At 43.1% G+C, this 24,324-nt stretch overlaps 1 protein-coding gene across 9 annotated transcripts in view; it reads right to left on the reverse strand.

The window, feature by feature from the left end:
- Positions 1 to 24,324, reverse strand: part of HNF1B (HNF1 homeobox B) — a 74,353-nt gene that overhangs the window by 46,847 nt on the left and 3,182 nt on the right. For 5 of the 9 annotated variants that reach the window (XM_060203935.1, XM_060203932.1, XM_060203931.1 and 2 more), the window contains exons 2-4: positions 21,113 to 21,312; positions 15,633 to 15,897; positions 13,704 to 13,939 (exon numbers count right to left, since the gene is read on the reverse strand). In XM_060203935.1, coding sequence (XP_060059918.1) covers positions 13,704 to 13,939; positions 15,633 to 15,897; positions 21,113 to 21,312 — 701 coding nt within the window. The remainder of the gene's footprint in view (positions 1 to 13,703; positions 13,940 to 15,632; positions 15,898 to 21,112; positions 21,313 to 24,324) is intronic. The other 4 variants (XM_060203933.1, XM_060203934.1, XM_007516956.3 and 1 more) reach the window with 1 other exon arrangement.

The raw sequence follows: 24,324 nt of genomic DNA on the forward strand, positions 1-24,324 counted from the left end.
TCCTGGCTCCTACACCCCCAGAAAGCTAGTGACTGGCTGCCCAGAGCTGGGCAATTTCCCTTCTGTCTCTCTAAATGATTCTGATCTGCAGTAAGACCTATCCCTTTTATAGTTCTCAGTTTGCTCATTGGAAGTTCTTACCCAAGGACTATTGGTAAATGATTAAAAGGAACCAAGCCAGTAAGAACATTAAACTTACTAACACAACTAAGTAGAATATTGGTGAGAAAGAATAATGATATGTTTTTCTAAAATCTTCCTGGCAGCATTTAATGTTGAGTTTGTATGTGTGAGTCTTATGCTTTAGTTTAGCAATCTTAATGGAGGTACAGCTGAATGGCATTTTTCCTAGAAAAGGGAAACATACTTTTAATACTATGTACATGCGATATATGTGAAAATGTACTCAGTTTAAGTCTAAAACTGAGTGACAGGTTTTAGCAGTAAGCTTTTGAATGGGAAATCCTGTATAAAAGTCATCTTCATTCCATATATGGAATGAATGCTTACCACATGCCAACACAGGGCTATGGAGTGGTGAATATAGCCAGCAATCTTGGGGCTCAGATGTGAGTACGGCCCACAATTCCATTTTCAAACTACATGCATAGTGACATAGATTTTTAGTGACTTCAGGGACTACTTTATGATGAGAATAAGACTCCCCTGTTTCTCTCTTTTTGACAGGTAGGAAAGCAAACCCTATACTTCAACTGGCAATGGGATTCTCAAGAAGGAGGAGAAATCCCATGTCTATTTCCATCAGTGAAACATCTTTCCCTCTGCTTGTCTTGACCTCAAGCCTATGCAATCCCACTGTTCCCAGCATTTCCCCTTTAAAAAAATGCTTAATTTTTACTTTTTGGATAGAGACAGAAACTGAGAGGGGAGGATCAGCTAGAGAGAGAGAGAGAGAGAGAGAGAGAGAGAGAGAGAAAGCTGCAGCACTGCTTCATAATTCAGGAAGTTTCCCCCTACAAATGGGGACCAGGGGCTTGAACCCAGGTCCTTGCACATGATAGTATGTGCACTCAACCAGTCACATACTCAACCAGTATGTGCCACTGCCCAGTCCCCTTTTTTCTTTTTTTAAATATTTATTTATTTATTTATTCCCTTTTGTTTCCCTTGTTTTTATTGCTTTAGTTATTATTGTTGCCATAGGACAGAGAGAAATGGAGAGAGGATGGGAAGACAGAGAGGGGGAGAGAAAGATAGACACCTGCAGACCTGCCTCACCGCCTGCGAAGTGACTCCTCTGCAGGTGGGGAGCCAGGGGCTCGAACTGGAATCCTTACGCGGGTCCTTGCGCTTTGTGCCACGTGCGCTTAACCCACTGTGCTACCGCCCAGCTCCCCCCCTTTTTATTTTTAATCTCAGACAGAGACAGGTAAAGGAAGATAGAGGGGGAGACACTCCCATTAATAGTGTCACTCCTGTCACTATGTATGGTGATCCCATATGGTCCTAGGGGTCAAGTGTGTACTTTATTGGGTGAGTTGTCACCAGTTCCCATAAAGCATCTCAAGATATTTTGTGCCCACTGTGCAGACTGCTGTTATGCAAATGGGAAGTGTTGTTCAGAGGTTTTCCACTCTTTGGGCTTTACTGCCAACCCAGTCCAACAGGTGCAGAGAAAGAAGAGGCACTCTGCAGTAGGCAGGGCCTGAATCAGGGGTGTGCAGACTGCCACTCAAAGGTCCTGAAAGTGTTAACCTCCAGCAGTTATAGGTGTCTCGTTTATATCCATTATAAATCTGTTTACTGTGACAGTCCCCACCCAATCTGCTGGTGTCATAAAGCTCTAATGGTCCCCAATAAAGGTGGAAGACTTCTAACAGCACACGGTTCCTGAAATGGAGATGAAGGAGCAAGGGAGTAAGGGAGCAAAGAAGAGAGAGAGGCAGATGCTGAGCGTAAGAACAGAATATCACAATGACAAATTTCTTTCCATCTGCTACTTCAAGCAGCAGAGGCCTGGGTCTCAATGTTTGATGTTACACACAATCTCCAAATGATAACCATTAAAAAGCCAGCATTAAAAAGGCAGACACTCATTCACCACAATCCCAGAGAAGTTAAGTGATTTGTCCAAGGTCACCCTGCTCAATAGTGACTTAAGTCTCCTAATTCCTACTTCAAGGCTCCTCATCCCAGCTGCTTGCCTCTCTTAATTCAGCATGGGGCCAGCAAGATGATTACCAGCCCCTGAGGAACTCTTTTGCTTCATCTAGCCTAGTAATGAATGTCCTTACCTGTATATTCAGTCTCTCGAGGAGTTGGTTGAAATGTCCCTTTCCCATCCCAAGTTCTAATTCCCAAAGACTTGTGTGGCCGAGACATCATTATTTTTAATGAGCTCCCCAGATTCCTTTTATGTACTCTGGGAAGGATATTTGAAAACCATAGACATTGCTGATTACATGGGTTTCATCATTTCTGATGTCTCAAATGAGAAGCAGGATTCATGAGGAGGGACACTCTCCCAGGATGAAAATGTAAAACCACACCATGGTCAGAACACAGGGAGTGGCTCATATGCCCCAGTCCTCACCTGCAGGGGGGAAGCTTCACAAGCAGTGGAGCAGTGCTGCACTCTCTGTCTCACTAAATCTCATTGTCAATTTCTCTCACTTTCTCTCATTTCATATACATACATGCCACTGTGAAAAGTGACACCAAGCCACAGTAATAAACTTGGTAGATAACCCTGGAGGGGAAAAAAAAAAAAAAAACACAGGGAGATCCAAAGCCCTTTCTCTCTTTCAATGCCCTGAGAATTCCAGAGTCAACCTAACAACATCTTTCTTGTAAGACACTTCTTTGCAATTAGAGGAAAAGTATTATGTGGAATTGTACCCCTCTTATCCAGTAGTCTTGTCAATATTTCCATTTTATAAATTAAAAAAATTAAAAAAGAAGAAAAGCATTGTGATCTCTGTTTTACAAATGAAGAAATTGAAACTCAAAGTGGCTAAGCAACTTGTTTGAGACCACATGCCAGACAGTGGCAGAAGGACAATTCAAATCCATACCTGTTTTGGATGGTGCATTTTGTTTGGGGATGCTTGCATATCTCTCTGGGGGGTGGCCCAGAAAAGGGACTAGCCTCAGAGGATATAGATTCCTCTTGGGACACTCATTAAATCGCTTTAAAAAATCATCTGCATGTTATCTTCCAACTTGGGAATAACTTACAGAGTACATGTACTGAGAAACTTGGCTCTTGATTTCCTCAAAGTGTCAGATTAAACCCCGTTGGTTGGCAACTCACTGCTGACCTGAATGCACATAGATCACATAGATGTGCTTTGTGAAGACTGCTGAAGCTGGAGCAGAGAGTAAGGGGAAGGTATCAAAGCATGTGATCTGGCAGGTGGCATACTGGATAAAATGTTGGACTCTCAAGCAAGAGGTCCAGAGTTTGATCTCCACAGTCCATGTACCAGAGTGATGTCTGGTTTTCTTTCTCTCTCTCCTCTTATTCATCTCAATAATAAATTTACAAAATCTTTAAAAAATAATAATTTATTTTAAAAAGGGGAGGTATTGAAGCACATGCATGTTTAGAAATTTAGGAAAGTGACTTCCATAAAATCAACCCTCTGGAAGCTTCTGAGGTTTCCCTCCTCACTGCAGGATTTCTATTCACACTTTCCTTCATGTGCTCTTTGTCCTGAAGTTTGTGAAACTTTCCTCCTAAGAACAAAGGTCATCAAGCTTATCAGATATAATCTCCACCAAGAAAGTACCATAGCCCCCTAATTAGAAGGCTCCTAGGGCCAATCACCAGCAAATGGGTTACTCACATATCCTTGAATTAAAGGAGAAAAATTCCCTGTTGTAGATAAGAAATTTAGGGTTGTCTTATGAACCTGATCTCCTGTTATGCGGCCATGAGGCCCTGATCCTTGCTTTAACCCATGCTTCCCAGTTTTCTCTCACTATTTAGTGGATTTGTAAAAAAATGCCTCATGGACCTGATAAGACTATGGAAATACCTTACCGATGTCAAAGAACATTCTTTTCCTGGAAGAACGAGAAATTGTCTCTCACACACCCTGTTACAAGAAGTCAGTCTGAGTCTGTTGCAAACACTAAGATGAGTATCTACAGCTAAGTCAAGTTCTCTAGAAATCCAAATAGAAAGTAGCCTTCAAAAAGGACAGAAGGAAAAAAAAATACTAAACAGAGTCTTCAAGGAATCAACATTTATGAGAGCCCATTACACTCAGAGTACTTTACTCATTTAATCTCCTTTACTCCTTTCACCACTTACATAAATGGGTGTCGTCAGTTTACACACAGAAAAACTGAGACTAAGAGATCTCAGGGACTGGCCCAGGGTCACATTTGGTAAATGGCTCCAATGAGGCTGAACTTCAGGGCTTCTTCCCTTGTGCATGACTTTATTGCTACACCCAGGAGATTTATAAATGCATTTCCCCCAGAAATGTATCTTAGAGCTGGTTCTCTAACTTGGCTGTCTACTTGAGAGCACTTGGAAAGTTGAAAAACTAATGATCCCTGTCCCTAGTTCCCAAAGATTGTAAGACATATAGTACAACCTAGACAAAGGGATTTTCAGTAACTCCCTTGTCAGTTGATTCTAAAGTGTACCAAAGTATAAAGGCTAAGAACCACTGTCCTAGAGTGGCATTGGGTGGGAGGATATGGGGATAAAGCGGAGGGGAGGGGCGTGTGAGCAAGCTGTGGTGCACAGGCTGAAGTAGATGGCTTTTGCTGGACCTGTCATGTAAACCCAGAATAATCTTTACATTTTCAACATTTGAAAATGTTTGAATAGAATCCAAATGGGAAAATCCAGAGAGATCTAAAAATTACATGAAATTCAAATTTCAGTTGCCATTAAGTATATGAAACAGCCCCTTATATCCATTTGCATGGGGTCCATGGCAATCTTTGCTCTGCAAAGACAGACTTGACTGGTTGTGGCTGAGATACAGTCATCAGAAAAATCTAGACTTTTTACTCTCTGACTCTACAGAGGAAACTCTTCAACCCCTATACTAGAATTCTTTTGAACAAGTAAGACAATAACCATGACTGAATGGTTTGTCTTATTTTTGGCCTGTGCTTCCTATATCTGACTTTTGTATAAAGTCAGATTTGGGCTTTTCTTTTCTTTTTATTTACTACGAGGGTTATTGTTAGGGCTCTCTATCTGCACAATGAATCCACTGCTTCTGGTGGCCATTTCTTTTTCTTTTTTAAATTAATTATTTATTTATTCTTGGATACAGACAGAGAGAAATTGAGAGGCAGAGGGGGAGATATAGGGAAAGAGACAGAGAGACATCTGCAGCTCTGCTTCACCACTTATGAAGTTTCCCCCATGCAGGTGGGGACTAGGGGCTTCAACTTGGGTCCTTGTGCACTTCCATGTAGGTACTTAACCAGGTGTGCCACCACCTGGCCCCACCATTTCTTTCCCTTTTCCCTCTTCTCCTTCCTTTCCTCTTTCTTTGACAGAGACAGAGAAAAAATGAGAGGGAAAGAGTGGGTAGAAAGAGAGAGAAAAGAAAGAGAAGGAGGGTGGGAAGAGAGAGAGAAAGAGAGACCTGCAGTACTGCTTCATCACACATGAAGCCCCAGGTCCTTGTACATGGTAATGTGTGCACTCTACTGGGTGTGCCCCCACGGACTCCCAGATCTATGCCTTTCTGTCATGCAATTAGCTTCAGAAACACAGATACCTGCTTCTTTCTGCATCTTTAATTCCAAGTTCCTGTCAGTTTCCATCAGATTCCTTTGTGCAAATAGATTCTAAGTGTACTTCTCCCCTAGCTTACCAGTTGGACCTGTGTGCTTGTAGGCATCTTCCTTCCTCCGCAGAATTGATTAGAACCAGCGAGAAGTACTTGAATCCTCTAAGGATCCTTCAAGGGGATTAGGTTTAGCCAACAGAGTTGCCTATGGTGATAGGACTCCAGTATCTCCTCGCTCCTTTGTGTGGAGACTCAGTGTTCCACCAGTGCAACAGCCTGGTTCTTTGTATGCAGACCAGGGTTGGCCCACTATCAGGGGATGACTGTCAGTAGAATGCTTTGAAGACTGGTCTCTTAATCTCATTAATATCCTGATTGTCTTCTCCAATCTAGTGGAAGCTTTTTGGGTGGTAGCCACAAGATAAAATGACCTTCCAATTCAGTAGATAAAGTGGCAGTCAGATAAAGGAGGAATTGCAGCCATGTCCACCATTGAACTCCAAGTCAGAATAACACTGTTTCCTGACATAGCAGATGTTTCAAGGCAGGATTTGTTTCTCTGAACTAAAATAAGCTGCTACTTAGGGACAATGGAGCTTGTTGAGTTTGGGGACTTTTGCTGAGGGAGATGAATATTTTTACAACTGCCCTCATAAACCTCCTCCCCTTGTCTGCCGAGGAGTGGGTAGGGACAGAGCCCCAGAGAAGAGCTGAGGTGCCTGAACTGTCTTAACAGCCCCATTAAGTTGTTAAGGCATTTAGTGTCACCAGACAGTGCTGACTGCAAGGGCAGTTCAAATCCTTACTAAAATGGGGATGGGGTCTTGAAAAGGAGGGCTTTGATTTCTTCCTTGGGCAGGCACAGAAATAACCTTAGTTGGGGGTACAGCAGTTATAGGGGTGAGGCTGTGTAGTGGCACAGCTGATTGAGTATGCACATCACCATGTATGAGAACTCTGGTTCAAGCCCCTGGTTCCTACCTGTGGAAGGTGGGGGTAGAAAGGAAGTGTCATGACTGGTGAAGCAGTGTTGCAGATGTCTCCTATTTTTTCCTCTCTATCTCCATCCAATAAATAAATTTACAATAAAAAATAGTTGGGGCTTGGATGATAGCACATCAACTCTGCAAAATGCCTTTCAGACCTGAGGCATCAAAGGTCTCAGGTTCAATTCACCATAAGACAGAGGTAAGCAGTGCTCTGGTAAAAATAAATAAATAAATCTAGGGTGGGGCTGGGTGGTAGCACACTTGGTTGAGCACACATGTTGCAATGTACAAAGATCTGGGTTTAAGTCCCTAGTTCCCACCTGCAGGGGAAAAGCTTCAGGAGTGAAGCAGTGCTGTGGGTGTCTCTATCTTTCCTACTCTATATCTCCCTTCCTTTCAGTTTCTGGCTATCTCTATCAAATAAATAAATAAAGATAATAAAAATTAAAAATATCTAGGGAAAGTGTTAGCATAATGATTATGTAGAGAGACTCTCATGCCTGAGACTCTGAAGCCCTAGGTTCAACCCTCACCCCCCTCCTCCAACACACACATCACTACCAACACACACATCACCATCACTATAAGCCAGAGCTGGTAAGGGCTCTGGTAAAACAAACAAACAAACAAAAAAAGAGAAAGAAAGAAAGAAAGAAAGAAAGAAAGAAAGAAAAGAGAGAAAGAAAGAAGTTATAGGGAAGTAGTTAACAAGTCAGACTGAGAGACCCCTACCTACCCTTGTTCCACCTTCCAAAACCATTGCTATTCAGAGGAGAGCAATAAAGATACAGTAAGGTGTGTGTGTGTGTGTGTGTGTGTGGTGTGTGTGTGTATGTAGTTTCCTATGACTGAAAAATTCTTAGCATCTAAATAAAACAAAGAGTGTAAGAACTCAAAACCAATCTCTACCACTTACTAACTATATGAAACTGGGAAAATTACTTATAATCTGAGCATATTTCTTTCTGGATTGCTAAATGAGCATTATATTATAGATGGTTCCTACCCTAGAGATGTTGTGAGGATTAAAGGGGATGATGGTCATAGATGCTCACTTCTGGACCTGGTACCCAGGAGGTACTCAAACAGCATTAACTATGAGGATTATTCACACTTAGTCACACCCTGTCTCTGGGCACTTTCCTTGGACCTTGCAGATTCCAGCATTAGGTAAAACAATAGTAAACTTACAGACATCCAGGCTCAGAGTATGGTGGTATGAATGAAACCCAGGGTTAGGCTTCTATGGGCAAATCGGGAGGAGATATGAAAGAGAATCTGTGGGAGACTGGACTCTCTGATTTCCAATTCTGATTGGGCCTCCAGAGCAATGAAATCCACTGGACTTGGAGAAGGGGAATAAATCTCAAAGGGAGGGAAGAGAAAGCAGTCACAGAAATAAATGTTTCCTCAATACTTTCAGCCCACCTGCATGTTAGCTATCCAGCTCAGGCAAAAATTACTAAAGTCATGGCCCCCTTGGAATATACCTAAAATAGACTTCCTAGCTTCTTCCAATATGAAGACCCCAAATCTCATCTGCTTTATTCTTATCTTTAGGTTCCTGATTATTAAACAATTTGTTCTGCTTTATATCTTAATGCTTTTCAGCCATCAAGTTGCAGATACTACCCTGATGTCAGCCTGACTTCCCTGGGCAGATGACCTCACCAGTGAGTCTTGGAGCCCCTTGGAGATAGCATAATGGTTATACAAAGAGACTCTCATTCTTGAGGCTCTATGTTCTCAGGTTCAGTCCTCTGCACCACCATAAGTCAGAGCCGAGCAGTGCTCTGGCAAAGGGAGAGAGAGAAAGAGAGAGAGAGAGGAGAAATAAGGCACACAAGTGGGGTAGAGAGATTGCAGAATGGTAGCACACTAGACTGAGGCTCCAGAGGTCCCAAGTTGAATCCCCAGCAGCAGTACTTTTGTCCCTGCCCCCAGCCCAAAAATGAATAAATAAATCATAACAAGCGATAACAAGTACATATTCTGCGCTGCCCTCCCAGAGCCTACCACACTAGAGAAAGACAGAAACAGGCTTGAGGTATGGATCAACTTGTCAATGCCCATGTCCAGTAGAGAAGCAATTACAGAAGTCAGACCTCCCACCTTCTGCACCCCATAAAGATCTTTGGTCCATACTCCCAGAGGGATAAAGAATAGGGAAGCTTTCAATGGAGGGGATGAGATACGGAACTCTGGTGGTGGGAATTGTACCCCTCTTATCCCACAACCTTGTCGATCATATTTAATCACTAATAAAAAAAATAAAGAAATGTCTACTTTTAGATAAAGAAGGTGTGGTTCAAGATATCTGGAGGTGATCCTCTCTCCCTGTGTCTTTTTCTTTCCAGGAGAATGAGCTCCAAATTACTCTGCAGTTAGGCCAGTAATCAATCATCTGGGGGCTTCTCAGCCTCTTGTAAGTAACCCAGATTTTCTCCCCACATGGCTAAGTATACCCCTTTCTGAGGGAGCAGAACCCATATAGGTTAGCATCCCTGACCCAGGTTTCATACTGGATGGTAGCAGGCTCCTTCTCAGGTGATGCAAGAATAGGGACATTTTGTACAAGGTGAGTGAAGGCTGCCCCTCCCTAGCTGTGGCCAGGTAAGCAGGTAAGTTTGTGGCAGACTGGAGCAAAGGGTGCAGTGAGCAAGGCCACCAAGGATCAGTCATATCCCGAGGCTTCCAGCTCATTTCCTTCTTTTCCTTTAGTCAATCGATATGAGGACCAGTCTCCAACTTATCCCTTTCTTCACCACAGCCCTGCTCTCTGACCTTTTGAGGGCCTTTCTCTTGATTCTGTTCCAGAATGGAGGTAGAGGCCATCACTCCGGGCCTGCTCAATGGCCTCAGAAAGGGCTGTCAGCAGGCCTATAACTAGGGGACAGCTCCTGCTGGCGAAATCTGGGATGGGAGTGTATGTACAGATAAAGGCCTTCCAGGCTGAAGATAAATGGCTGCCTGCAGCCTGCTGTAGTAACTTCAGGCCCCCAAGAAGAGCAAACAAAGGGTGCCCCTGTGACACTCACTGGAAAGATGAAGGCCCATCAGCTGCAGCCGGGCTGGTTCAAAGCCCCAACTTAATTGTCAATTAAGCATGCATAAGGGAGACAAAGCCATGACAACCCTTGGCTGCATGCTGGTGTATGATTGTAAAGCCAGGAGGGGAGATGCTGAAAACAGCTGATTCTGCTGACAGTGTGTTTGCAGGGCACCTTGTAACCAATCAGCTGCTGACAGAGGCAAAGTGCTCCTCCTGCCACTTCTTTTGTGCCAGACATTCCAGGACCAGGGTCACACTGTGGTCATTGTGGGCAAGTGGGCTACAGAGCACTGAGTGTGGCTGGGAGGAAAGGGATTCGACTAGAAAGAGGACGCACTCCTCTCTGCCAGATGGATTCAAGGGGAAGATTTGAGTGTGAGGGGTAGCCAGTCCTCCTATTCTGCTGCTAGAGTTTGCTAAAGGACACAGAGGGATATGGGGAGGAGTTGGGAACTGGGCCTTGTCTCCCAGTTAACTTCTGATTGCTAGTGTTAATTCTAGATGCTGCTTTCTCTATAGTTGCCACAGAAACATTTCTTACTCTGTACTCAGGTACATCTTAGCCTTGGCTAGAGAGGACACCTCAATAGTGGGAAACAAGATGGGGAATGCACCCAAGGCTCTGAGACAAGTGCCTTCTCTGTTGAGGCCCTTGCATATCCTGTGCTGCCCTCCCTGATGACTTGCGAGGTGGGCATAGGCACCACCCCAGCATCCCGGCTGGCATCCCAGACATTCAGCTCCCAGTCTGGGGCCTAGATACGTCTCACTGCATCACAGGAATGATGTCCCAGTGTGTGAAATTTAAAAAGAAATAGATTTGTAGCCTGGGCAGTGGTGCAATGGAAAAAGCACTGAACCTCAAAACATCAAGTCCCGAGTTCAATCCCTGGCATCGCATGTGGCTGAGGTCTCTCCCTCTCCTTCTATTCCTCTCCCTCCTCCTCTTATCTCCATGAATAAATAAATCAATCTTTAAAATATAAATAAATAAGGGAGTTGGGCGGTAGCACAGTGGGTTAAGCACATGTGGCACAAAGTGCAAGGACCGGTTAAGGATCCTGGTTCGAGCCCCTGGCTCCTCACCTGCAGGGGAGTCGCTTCACAGGCAGTGAAGCAGGTCTGCAGGTGGCTATCTTTCACTCCCCCTCTGTCTTCCCCTCCTCTCTCCATTTCTCTGTCTTATCCAATAATGATGACATTAATAACAACAACAATAATAACTACAACAATAAAACAAGGGCAACAAAAGGGAATAAATAAGTATTTTCAAAAAACTTCTTTTAAAAAATATATACATAAATAAAAGGAAATGCATTTCTGCGACCTGCTGTTCTCCTCACTGCTACTTGTCTATCCCTCTCTAACAATGAAGGGTAGTAATGACAGTTATGGTTTCTGGGAAAAGAGAGTGTTTACATGTTCTGATTTAATTCTCACCATATGTACCATATAAGGTAGGTACTTTTTTTTTTTTTTTGCCACCAGGGTTATCTCTGGGGCTTGGTGCTGGCACTATGAATCCTGGTGGTCACTTTTTCCTTTTTTGTTTTCTTTCTATTTTATTGGATAGGACAGAGAGAAATTGGAGAGAGGAGGGCAAGATGAGCAGGAGAGAGATAGACATCTGCAGACTTGCTTCACCTCTTGTAAAGCATGGCCCCCTGCAGGTAGGGAGCCAGGGCTCAAACCTGGGTCTCTGCACATGGTAATATGTGCACTTAACTGGATGCACTGCTGCCCGACCCCCATCTCTTCATTTTTATAGACAGGAAACTCATAGAAATTATATGAGCTGGCAAAGCTGCAGTTATGGGATATTAAAACCTGGTTGGTTTGAGGCAGGATTCAAAATTAAGTCCAGAGAAGCTGGTCTCTAAGTTTGCACAAAGAACATCTTGATAAATCCTGAGTGAAAATTAAGGCAGAGGGGAAGGCAGTCATTTAAATTAGTATCCTATGCCCTGAGAGGTAAAGCAGTGGATAAGACAATGTTCTATGTCACTACTCCGCAAATAACAGTCTCTTCCAAGAAAGGCACACACAGTCCCCAAAGATAACTGGTCTCCAGCTGGTTCTGGAGACCCTACTTGCATGAAATCTTCCCAACTAGACATAGACAATAAGCAGTGGAGGGCAGGGATGAATGTCTTCCTCATTGCTGGCTCAGTGTCTGAGCACAGTATATAGTTAAGTCCATGTCTATGCTGAAAGAACATGGAGACTGAGATCACTGGGCCTGGGCTCCAGTCCCTGCTCAGCTTCCAGGTTGCTCCCAGTTCCAACATTCCTTGATAGTGGGTTGTTGGAAAAGTCATGACACATAGAAAATCATAGAAAAAAAAATACATCATGACTCTTTTTTTTTTTAAAGGTCAAGACTCTGGGACATCCCAGAGAGTCCATTTCCAGTGGGATATGCCTTCTCAAGCTCTAATCAGAGGGGTTTCCGGGGCTGTTTCCAGCTCACCCTGCCTGCCTGGTCTCTGGCTGCTGCTCCTGTCAGAAAATAGAATGCCCAAGCTAATGACCCCGTGGTGACCTCACCACAACCCCAGCTTGTCAGAAAGCTGCTGGGCCTTTGTTTAGCTTGCAAGCTCCCTGACTTTGGTGTGGAGATCACAGGTCCCTGCACAAAAGCCATTGTCTCCTCCAGAATGCCTCTTGCCCCGGCCACGCCTCCTGCAGCTCCAGCTCCAGCTCTTACTCCATGGATCACTGTGGACAGTGGCAAGTACTCCCATCCTGCTCAGTGCCGGCCACATGCCGTTTTGCTACTGCCCTCTGAACCCTGCTTTGAATTTCCATGAAGTAGTGAAGTTACACTGCATTCAGGGCAGTAATTGTTTGGGGACTTCTCTGCCACTCAAAGGTAACCCAGACTTAACTCTTCACGTGACTGAGCCATTCCTTCTAAAGGGAGAGGGATCCAGAGAGGCTCTGAGTCCTGGCCCAGGCTCCATGCTGGTCAGTATCAGGCTCCCAGATAGCCTTAAGGAGCTTTTGCTATGGGAGGGCACAGTGGGAAATCAAAGCTTGAATACTGCCTGACTGGTGGCTGTAAGTCTGTCCTCCTGAGCACTAGGGTCAGCTCTCAGATCTCAAACCTCTCTTCTCAAAGGGCAGCCAGCAGGACAGGGGAGAAACAAATTTCAGGATCACCTCCAAGTTGAAAATAGTGCTTGATTCTCCTTACATAAGCCCTTCCACAGAATAGGTCATAAGAGACTATGCCACACTTTGTCCACAAAGCACTGAAAGCAACCTCTTCAAGGAGACTCCTTCTAGAAGCCAGCTTTCCTTAGAGCACTAAGCCCCAGAAGAAGCCACAACATCTTCCTGATATAGTACTCAGCATAGATGGTGCTTTTCCATATAACAGCATAGATTTCAGTCCTGACAAATCTATACCCCTTGCAGGGGTATCCTACTGCACCACTGGCACATAATAGGTACTCAACTAGTTTTGGTCAATTTGTCACTGCAACAATTTCAAAAGTGACTCAATCTTAACCCTGGGGGAGGCACAGACACTGATACGCATTGGCCATTGGTAGAGTAGTCCTTCCCCAGAGGCCCTGAGCTCCTTCTGCTGGAGCTGGACAAAGTAGTGGGCATGGACAGAGTTGGCAAGCCCTTTGCCTGGCACATCAAAGAGACAGCCTTCTCTGTCTAAACTAATAGCAGTACTGACCTACTGAGTAGCAGTCATACAGAGAAAATGGGACCAGAGAAAAAGGGGCAAAGGTTCCCTGGAGGCCTTACAGAACCAGGGGAAAGCAGACCATAACCACACATTGTTTCCATGCAAGTATTCTCACAATAGGAGGAGAATGTTCAAAGCACTTCTTCCTCAGAAAAATCTTGAGCCAGACTTCTCCCTCCATGAGGAGGCCATGAGGAGCAGGCAGTGGAGCCTAGGTCCCAGCTTACCTGACAGCTTGTTTGGAGGCGAGGTGCTAGGCTGGTGGTGTGGGGAGCCATGGGAGAGCAAGGGGTTCAGGCTGTGTGTCTGGTTGGAGGTATAAGCGTCCATGGCCAGCTTCTGCCGGAATGCCTCCTCTTTCCTACGGTTTGCAAACCAGTTGTAGACACGAACCTCAGTGACCAGGTTGGAGCCCAGACCATGGGCTTTGGATGGGGAGACGCCTCGCTGGAGACATTCTGCCCTGAAGGATGGACAGAGGGGAGAAGGTGAGTAGGAAAAGTTGAAGGAGACCTGATACTACATGGATAGAACAGGAGGCTAGCTGGATCTGTGCTGCGAAAAGCTCAGCCCATGGAGTTATCTGACAAGATGGTTGTAGTGTGGCCCAAACACAGGTCTGGAGGAAGCTCTGTTCTCCTGAAGGTCAGGGCTTAGACTTGGTGTAGCTCCTGATATAGAGGGAGCGAATGGCGTGGGGGCAGAGAATTCAAGGGGAAGGTCCTGATTACACCTCCTAATGCCACTGCTATTCCCAGCCTACAAAAAGCAAAGTCCTTTGCTAATACTCTCTGAGTCCCTTTAAGGCACTCTGAAAGAAACTCTGGTTTGGAGGGGTTTGAACTGAATACCCCAAAAGGGTGTCAAGGAAGCTCTATGCTTCGTTCACATCACAAGAAACTCCCCTAAATGGAAGGCTTGGTGAGGCACAAGGGAGGGCATACAGAGATGGCTGCCCCTAGCTTTCTCATTGCTGTTGAAATCCTACTCCAGGTGTAAAAGGAATTCTTCACCACAAAAGGATGCTGGGGACAGGGCATTAATGACAGGGAGCACAACCTAAAGATGCTGTGACATATGGAGGCTGACCATACTGTTACCCTACCTCCTGACCTCACCTCCTTCCACTGCCAGAACCAGCCCAGGCCAGAGGCAGAGAGAGAATGCATGGGCTTGGGCCAGAGGAAAGAGCAAAGGCTATTTGTTTCAGAAAGTCAAAGTTGGAGTCAGGGAGGATGGGGGCAGGAATGAAGAAAAAAAAAATCCCCCTAAGGATTCTTAACAATTTTCTTTAAAATTGCCTGTAAATGTTAAGATACAAAAAAAAAACCCCAATATTAAATCACATAATAATAATAATAATAATAAAAACTTTTGCAATATCTGTACTGGAATAAACAATGAAAATATGGGAACATTTCCAGAAAAAAAAAAAAAGAGAGAGAGAGAAAAAAACCCTCTAGTGTGGGCAGAGTAGACTAAACAGATCCAACCAATCTTGTTCTTCTGCCAGTGTTCCTTTTGGACCAGTGGGTGCATAACAACTTGTAAGGCCAGGGTCAATCTAAGGCTAAGAGACAGCTTTTCCCTAGTTTTTATGGAGATTGGCCACATGATTTCTCACTTCACTGGCATCATGTTTTTGACCAGCATTCTCTAGAGTAAATCTTGCCTACCATAATGGCTCATGGGGGATGTTAATAAGTATTTCATAGAAAAAAGATTCTAGGGCGGGGCTAGATAGTGTAATGGTGATGCAAAGAGACTCTCATGCCTGAGGCTTCAAGGTCCCAGGTTCAGTCCCCTGCACCACCATAAGCCAGAGCTGAACAATGCTTAGGAAAAAAAAAAAAAAAGATTTCATGGTCAATTCAACAAAACTAAGTGGGTGTTTTTTTTTTGTTGTTGTTGTTTGTTTTATTAAAAGACATCTAAGAGTCTTTAATCTCTTAAGGTATACCATAACTCCCTATGAGAAAGCACAAGACTTTCCTCAAAGTTATTTAGTAACAAGTTGAAAGTAGGGTTCTGTGGAACATACTTTGGGAAATTCTGATTTAGCCACACTTATCTGGATAGCCAGTATTTCGGTATCCCAGGGATGAGGGGCTGAATCTTGCATCCATGAGCCTGCCTGCCTGAGCTGCTGGTGTTACCTGTTGCATTCCTCCACTAAGGCCTCCCTCTCTTCCTTGCTGGGGTTCTTTTGCCGTTCGTAGGCCTGGTACAAGATTTGCTGAGATGCAGGCCCCCATTTGAACCGGTTGCGACGCATCTTCTTGTTGGTGGGCTCAGAGCAGGCATCATCGGACTGCCCAGGCCCCTGGCTCTGTTGACTGAACTCTGGAAAGAGAAACAGCAGCTGATCCTGACTGCTTTTGTCTGTCATATTTCCAGAACTCTGGACTGTCTGGTTGAATTCTGAAAAGAGAAAGGGGTAGATTTGATAGGGTCTGTAGCTTTCCCTTGACTGACAAGACAGACAGATAGACAGACAAAACTTTATTACAGATAGACAAAAACTTTATTCCCTCTCCTAAGCCTTGCAATCAGCACGTGGGAGTGAGTACAAAGTGGTGACTTCATAAAGACTGTCCAGCTCAGTTTGCTCTACCACTGCCCCCCTTCCTTTGGAGGAGCTCAGATGTAGCAATTTTTCTAAGAATAAATTATTATTTTTCTCCTTTGACTCAATGGCTGTCAGAAATGAAGCAACCCTCTGAATTCTGAATGCTGCTTTTTTGTGTGTGAAGAGAATAAGCTCAATCAAATTTTGGCTCAAGGAAGAAAGTACTCAAAGGGACAATTTTATGGGGTAGGTGGTGGCACATCTGGTTGAGTGCACGTGCTACAATGTGCAAGGATCCAGGTTCAAGCCTCTAGTCTCCACCTGCAAGGGGAAAGCTTCACAAGTAGTGAGGCAGTGCTGTAGGTGTCTCTCTTCCTCTCTCTCCCTTTCTATCACCTCCTTCCCTCTCAGTTTCTGGTTGTCTCTATCCAACAAATATAAAAATTATTTTTGAAAAAGGGATAATTTTAAGTGAAACATGATATTCAGAAACAGAAAAATAGTTCCCACCACCATTTGTCTCTCTGCTTAGAGGTATACTATCTATAAATAAATATATTTATATTAAAATATTGTGCTTTTAGGAAAACTCAAATACAAAACCTGTGAAAACTACTTTGAAATAAATATAGTTGTAACTTGGCATTGAAATGGAAGCTCTTTACAGCTCAGATAATTTCAAGGCTACGGGGTGTGTGTGTGTATTCCTGTGTACATAAAGCTCCATTTATAAGGTTAACAGCCCAATTTAGAAAAGTCTTACAGATCATACACACATTTGAAAGACAACAAATGCAAAAGACTAAAAACACAGGACCTTTCTAGCCAAGACATTTAATGAATTTGGGAAAAAATAAATGTAGATGAACAAATGTTCCCTGGCTATCCAGTTCACAGAAGCTAGCTACATTATCACTCTTAAAACATTTTTGTTGGGTGAATGAAAGATGAAAGCTGGATCCAACAGTGATAGCTTATAGGAATTCAATGAAATTTGCTATTTACTTATTGAAGAACAGGACTGTGGTGTTCTTTTCTCACATAAGCATGAAGTAGGGTTCACTGGGGGGTGATTAATTCCATTTTACAGATGACTAAGCATAGAGGCCAGGTAGTCTACTGAGCAAGGACACATAACAGATTCATTTCCTAACTCCTAGTCCCCATGTTCTGGACCCTGATGTTTTTCTTCTTTTGGTTCCTGTAGTCATTCTTGCAGGTCTTAGAGATAAATGGATCTAAAATTCTCAAGGTTCAAAGTCAGGCCACTATTTTATACTTGAAGCTCCTCAATGACAGGCTACTACTTTGGTTCCCTAGTCTATAATCCTTCTAGACTATAATGGAGAAGTTACTAGCCCTCTAAGAAACCATTTCCTTTCTTGGTCCATCACATGGAACAGTTGGCCCCTAACCAGCCTGGACTTAGGACCCAGGTGCAGGCTTTGTTTAACCAGTTGCTGATTGGCTAATGTTAACAAGCAATTTCCCTGGTGCAGGAACTGAAATTGTCACTGGGGCTTTTGATTTGGTTCTTACCTACTTTGAATGTTTCTCAGATCACTTAGGCTCTGTGTTAACTGGTTTCCAACAATTCCTTTAGTGACCTGGGAGAGTGTCTGCCAGAATTATACACAGGAAGTTACTAATTCAGTGGGATAATATAGGACACCAGCCAAGACCCTCAATTTCTCATTCTCTTAGCCTGTATTTTTTTCACCCTGTGAACTGGGTGAAATAAACTAAGGGTCAGTAAATAGTCTTTTAGAACACCTATTCCTAGTCATGATGATGATGACTGAAATGCCCATGGAATACTTTTCAAACTGCTGCCAAACCAAGTCTAGTTATGTTCGAAATCACCAGAGAGGGGAAAGGAAGTTCTATATTTAGAATGTGTCAAATATTTCTGTCCTGTAAAACCCAAAGCCAGTATGGATAATCCAGAGGGCCTAGGATCAACCAGAAGTTCTTCACTTAATGTGAATAGGTGTAATAACAATGGATATTTGCTGATTCGCATCTATGGCTAGGTTATTATACAAAGCCCCTCAAATGCTGCCCTTCATCTAATCCTCATAACCACTCCATGTGAGGAACATTGTTATCTCCATTTTAGTGCTGGAGAATCTAAGGTTCATTCAGTCAAATGATTTGCTCATGTTGCATGGACTTGGGAAAGGAGTTGGGGTGGGAGCCCAGCCTGCAGATACTAAAACTCTTAAATCAAAATGCAAATATTTTGATTGGAGAAGTTGCTCAGTCTGTAGAGCACTGAAGTGTTGAAAAATATCCTGATTTTAGCCACCTCTGGGCCTTGGCCAGAGTCTTAAGTTTTGGAGATCTAGAGTCTTACATGTTCTCCAGTCATTATCAATTCTTTTCTGCTGCCTTTTACATTAACAAGAATTAAGGTGGAGGAACAGAAAATGCTTATTGCTCCTAAAAATTAACTTGGAGAAGTTGACTTCAGCAGCCCCTTTATAAGCCTGGGAACCAGTTAAAAGGGAGATTCTGTGTGAGATTGGGACCAAAATTATTATCATTCATTATGCATAGTTTAAAAATATGTGTAATTATGTACCATCCTCCCAACTACCTCATTGACTTGTGTCTCACTTCTATTCACCTTACTTCCTATTTTTATCCCACACTGTGTGTCTTATATTCATTGTTCAAGAGTTGGCTAAATATCACCTCTTCTAGGGAGCCCTCTGTGATACCTCCAGACAATTTAGCAATCCCTCTGCTGCCCCTTGTGTATACCTTTGTAACAGCTCTGGAAAGCAGCTATCATTAGTTACTCAAATATCTTCACTTTCTCATTATGTTGTGAATTTTTAGAGGAAAGAACCGGTGTATCCCCCAGCCAGTATACAGCCTAGCGCCTAATAGGTGCTTACATATTTACAGAATAGAAAATATTTCTTGAATAATATGTCTCATGTGATTTTAAAACAAGAACAGTAATTTAAAAGATCCCTTGCAAAGGTCATCATAAGTTTTCATAAAATGTTCCTTCTCAAACATTCTGAAACCTTTCGTAGACTTCTGTTCTTTTAGAATCTTCCAGAGGGGTGTGTGTGTGTGTGTGTGTGTGTGTGTGTGTGTGTTTTCTGGTTTCTCTCCTGTTTAGGGAGCTCTCACTGGATAGAGAGAAGGTAATTTAAACCAGAGATACTTCATGAGCCTTGGATAATGAGGGCAGGTCCCCAGGTTTCTCTGAGCTCTAGAGACTGTGACTCGAGATTTTTAAAATTTTTTTTATTTATTTATTTATTTTAATTTCCAGGAATTAGAGTTACTTCATGTCAGAAACAAATTTTGGGGGGAGTTGGGCGGTAGCGCACATGGTGCAAAGCTCAAGGACCAGTTATGATCCCGGTTCGAGACCAGGGCTCCCCACCTGCAGTAGAGTTGCTTCACAGGCAGTGAAGCAGGCCTGCAGGCGTCTCTCTGTCTCTCTTCCTCTCTAGTTCCCCCTTCTCTCTCAATCTATATCCAATAACAAATTAAAAAAAAAAAAGAAACAAAATTTTAAGTACCTTGCTATCATGGATGGTGGATCAAGTTAGGCTTTAAAGGGAGCTTTTTCTCGAAATAGTATATAGCTCTCATTTTGCTTCTAGTCTATCCATTCAATGCTTTCAACAAAAGAGCAAACAGTTCTACTGTGAGATGAACATGTAGCACCTTCCCTTCCACCATGAGGGCATTTTCCAGCTCATAACCATTGAAACAACAAATACTGAAACAATCAGTTCAGAGTAATCTGTGACAGAAAGCAAGAGTGATTACTAAAAGTGACCATCCAATGAAAAGGAAAAAACCCAACCCAGAAAGTGATGGCATCTAACATCTCTACAAGGACAGAGAAACCACAGCCCAGAGGACAATGTGTGATGAGAATAGAAAAAAAAAATGACATGAAGGGTGGGGAAGATAGATAGCATAATGGTTATGCAAACTCTTGTGCCTGAGGCTTCAAAGTCCTAGGTTCAATCCTCCCACACCACCATAAGCCAGAGCTGAGCAGTGCTCTGGTAAAAATAAAATAAAAATAAATAAATAAAAATACATGACGTCTTCCTAGGAAAAGGCCAGATTCAAACACATACAGTAAAAGTATACTTTCCTAAAATAAAAACATTCTGGTATCTATCCTTTGTCATTCAAATGTAGTTCAAACTTCCCCAGGCTCTAAAAACAAAAACTTCTCAGTTTTTTTTTTTAATTCCCAGGCTTATTACTGGGACTTGATGCCTGCAGGATGAATCCACCACTCCTGGTGACCATTCCCCCCCCCCCCTTTCTATTTCTAGTCATGGTAAGGTATATGCTCAACCAGGTGCACCACCAACTGGCCCCTCTTTTCAGTATTACTGTGACAAAGTGAAAATTGGCGGGGGGAGTGTTGAAAATTAGGGGTGGGAATGGCAAAAATTTATTGATCAGAGTTCCAAAGTCAGGCCCTTCTACAGAGTCTTGCCTTAGCCAGTAGCACCTTCTTCACAAGGCAGTCACCGGCTATCAATTTCTGTAAATGATTTGGTAAAAGTGCCTAAAATTGCCACAAAATTTAGTTCTGCTTTCCACTGTTCCAAATAATAGGGTTGGTTTCTGAATTTATCTATATACCCAAACCATTTCTTTTTAAATATTCTGTAGAAGGGAAAGAATGACTCCAATAGTCATCAATCTTATTGACAATTAAGAAATATCTTCCTTGGCAACTCTGGTATATGGTCACGTATCACAGGGAGATGCTTGGTCTACTTTGGGAAAGATACTCCACTAGTCCCTGTTTTCTAAGAGTGTTGGAATCAGGGACAAAGAAGATTCAAGGTACACTGTACACACTGAAGGACTTGTCAAAGAAACTGACTAGGTAGAAAGGAACCGTGAGAGAAAAAAAATGATGTAAGGTAAGCCAGTGAACAGCAAGCACAAAAGTCAAATCCAGCTTCTGTAAGCTCACTAAGTCCTATGCAGCCTTTATTGAGGAGAGAGAACTGAGGCATCCCAGCTGGACTAGAGTTAGGGCACACGTGGGACTGAAACACTTACGTCGGAGGATCTCTCGTTGCTTGCGGACGTACCAGGTGTACAGAGCAGCACGCTTCTGGGTCTTCATTGGCGTGCCCTTGTTGAGGTGCTGGGAGAGGTGTGACTGGTTCAGACCTGTGACATCGACCACCTCCCTCTGAGGGATATTGTGCTGCTGCATGTAGCCCTTGATCATTTTGGCAGCCCTCCAGGGGTCCTCACTAGACAGATAAATGAATAGTTAGGATGCTGGTGAAAGATGCCCAAAGAGAAGTGGTCTCTTTTGAAAGGATTTGCCTAAATGTTGTATAAAGCCTTCATCCTCATCTATTTTCTATCTGCCCTAAGTGGGAGCCCTTATACAGTATACTTCATCCGTATCTACTGAAATCAGGAGGGTAAGGATGAAGATGATGTCCCATCTTCAGAACTACAGAAAAAAAAAAAAAACTATGAGCACTCCCTCCTATTAAACACATAGAGAAATTCCCTGAAATGTGAGTGACATGAAAGGTAAGGGACCCAAAGAAAGCAGATGTCATTAGCCTAGGCTGGCTGGCCTTGCAAGGATAGGGGGTGGCATTGTTTCCTAAGTTCATGTCCCTCTCTCATTATTTTCTTTCTGAATGGCTATCTGCATCTAAGCTTATAAAATAGGGGTGTAGCCTATGTATCTAACTCATGAGGAGCAAGGAGGACTTCTTAATCAAATGCTAAGTAGATTTCAGGAGTTTTAGGAGGGACTGGGTGGTGGCATACCTGGTTGAGTGCACATGTTACAATGCATAAGGACCCAGGTTGGAGCAACCCCCCCCTTCCCACCTGCAGGCAGAAAGCTTTGTAAGTGGTGAAGCAGTCCTGCAGGTGTCTCTCTGTCTCTCACCCTCTCTATTTCCCCTCCCCTCTTTACTTCTGATTGTCTCTATCCAACAAATAAAGATAATTTAAAAATATATTTCAGTCTTAGGAAAGTTCTAAGAAATGCAATGCAATTCCTCACTGGGACTGAAGAATTTCTTCACTGAAGTAAACCGGGCAAAGTTAAATGGAAGGAAAAAAAAATCTTCACAGCTCCACCTTCCAAATAAAGCCTAATGGGGAAGAGCATTTTCAATTTCTGAATAAGACATTAGTAACCCAAATACCTTGCTTTCCTGTGTATTTACATTTCTTCTCAGGTAGGTTAAGAGTATCTGGAAAGCAACATTTATCATAAATTTCAAGCTTGTGGCAGGAATATGGCTATCATTTTCATTTTTAATAAGCACAGGTAAGTAAAAAGATCTTCTACAACAAAACATTAGTGCCTTTGAATTTTATTTGTTTAAGATGTCCCTAGCTTTGCTGATATCTTTTCTTGCATAGTGAATAGGTGATTTTTTAAATGAGAATGTAATTTAAAGCATAAAGCTAAAGATAATTCACAGAGTAGAGCTAATGAAGCAACACATCTGTACATACTAGTTGTTTAGTGCAACTACATATTTAATGCAGGAAAAGCAATATCCCTTTATGTATGTTGATGTATTGAAACCTGATTAAACATTAAAAAATGAGCTCCAGGTAAAATAATAAAAGTGGTGTCAAGCAGAGCCAGAACAGAACACTGAAAAATTTCTAAGTGGTGCCTATAAATGTCAACTAAAATTTTTAATAAAATACAAAATCTATTAACAAAACGATGGTATTTTCTAAGTGCTTGAATAAGTTATTGTTTTAATAAGCTTTTGATATTACATTTGTGATAACAGGTTTTGACAGAGATGTTTTGAAAAATAAAAAATTTCAGATCAACTACACATTAATCAATGAATATCCCTAACATTTATGAAGGTACTTCCAAGTAATAGAACTTTGATTTATAGAACTTTTAATAGAACTTTGTTCTATTACTGAAAGGAGGAAAAGAAAAAGGAAGAAGGAAAAAGAATATGAAAATTACAGTTTCAAACATGGAGATTTTGCCTTAAATGGGGGGGGGATCTCATTTTGGACATACTACGTCTGAAGAGATCTTTTACACATATATTTCTGAAGACTTTCTCCACAGATCCCACCCCCAGAGTGGACAATGTTTTCAACAGATAAAGACAATAGCTTTGAAAGTTATAAGTATTTGTATTTTAAAAGTTAATGTTGCTTTAACAAAATCATTGACTGTTTTGCTGAATTTTACCTGTGTCCACTTTGTGTATCTAAGAAGTCTAACAAAAGAGAGTAGAGTTCTAAGGAAGAATACTTCTATAGGGGGAAACAGTAAATTAACTCAACAGTTGGGAAAGTTTGGGGGGAAAAGGCCAGGAAAGCTCTATACATTACAACAAAACTTTCCGTGTGCATCAAAGGACTAGAGTTGGGAGTGAGATGGCGTAGTTAAGCTTTTATAGTTCTCAGCCCCCAGAAATGATGTGCATTGACCAGGGAAGACCCCCGTGTTGGCATTTTGTTCTGAAAATACTGCTCTTGTTCAGGAATTTTCTACCCGAATAAAGCGAGGGCCGCGAGGAGCTCAGGTATCACCGCGGGACTGGGACCTCAGCGCCCTTTGCTCCTTTGCAAACAACGCGAGCGAGCGAGCAGAGCCTGCCTGCAGTTTCACCTAGGGAAGCCCAGCCCCGGCTTCTGGGGGGCGCAGTCCACTTTCCAAACCACCCCAAAGCACCCAGGCAAACGAGACAGCTTGGGCTCGCCTTCGGGGAGGAGACCCGAGCGTGCAGCCCTGATCTTCCTTTCTCTTTCCTGAACTGCAAAGAGCAATCGAACGCACCAGAAAGAAACTTATCCGGTTCTTTTCTTCCCATCTTTGGATAGGGTGGGGAAGGAGAGGGAGAGGAGGAGAAGGAGAAGAAGGAGAAGGAGAAGGAGAGGGAGAGGGAGAGGGAGAAGGAGAAGAAGGAGGAAAAGGAGAAGGAAGAGGAGGAGGAGAAGGAGAAGGGGGATGAGGAGGAGGAGGAGGAAGAGGAGGAGGAGGAGGAGAAGAAGAAGAAGAAGAAGGAGAAGGAGAAGGAGAAGGAGAAGGAGAAGAGAGAGAAGGAGAAGAAGGAGGAAAAGGAGAAGGAAGAGGAGGAGGAGAAGGAGAAGGGGGATGAGGAGGAGGAAGAGGAGGAGGAGGAGGAGAAGGAGAAGGAGAGGGAGAAGGAGAAGAAGGAGGAAAAGGAGAAGGAAGAGGAGGAGGAGAAGGAGAAGGGGGATGAGGAGGAGGAGGAGGAGGAAGAGGAGGAGGAGGAGAAGAA

Source organism: Erinaceus europaeus, chromosome 12 (assembly GCF_950295315.1).
Source record: "Erinaceus europaeus chromosome 12, mEriEur2.1, whole genome shotgun sequence".
Taxonomy (NCBI): domain Eukaryota; kingdom Metazoa; phylum Chordata; class Mammalia; order Eulipotyphla; family Erinaceidae; genus Erinaceus; species Erinaceus europaeus.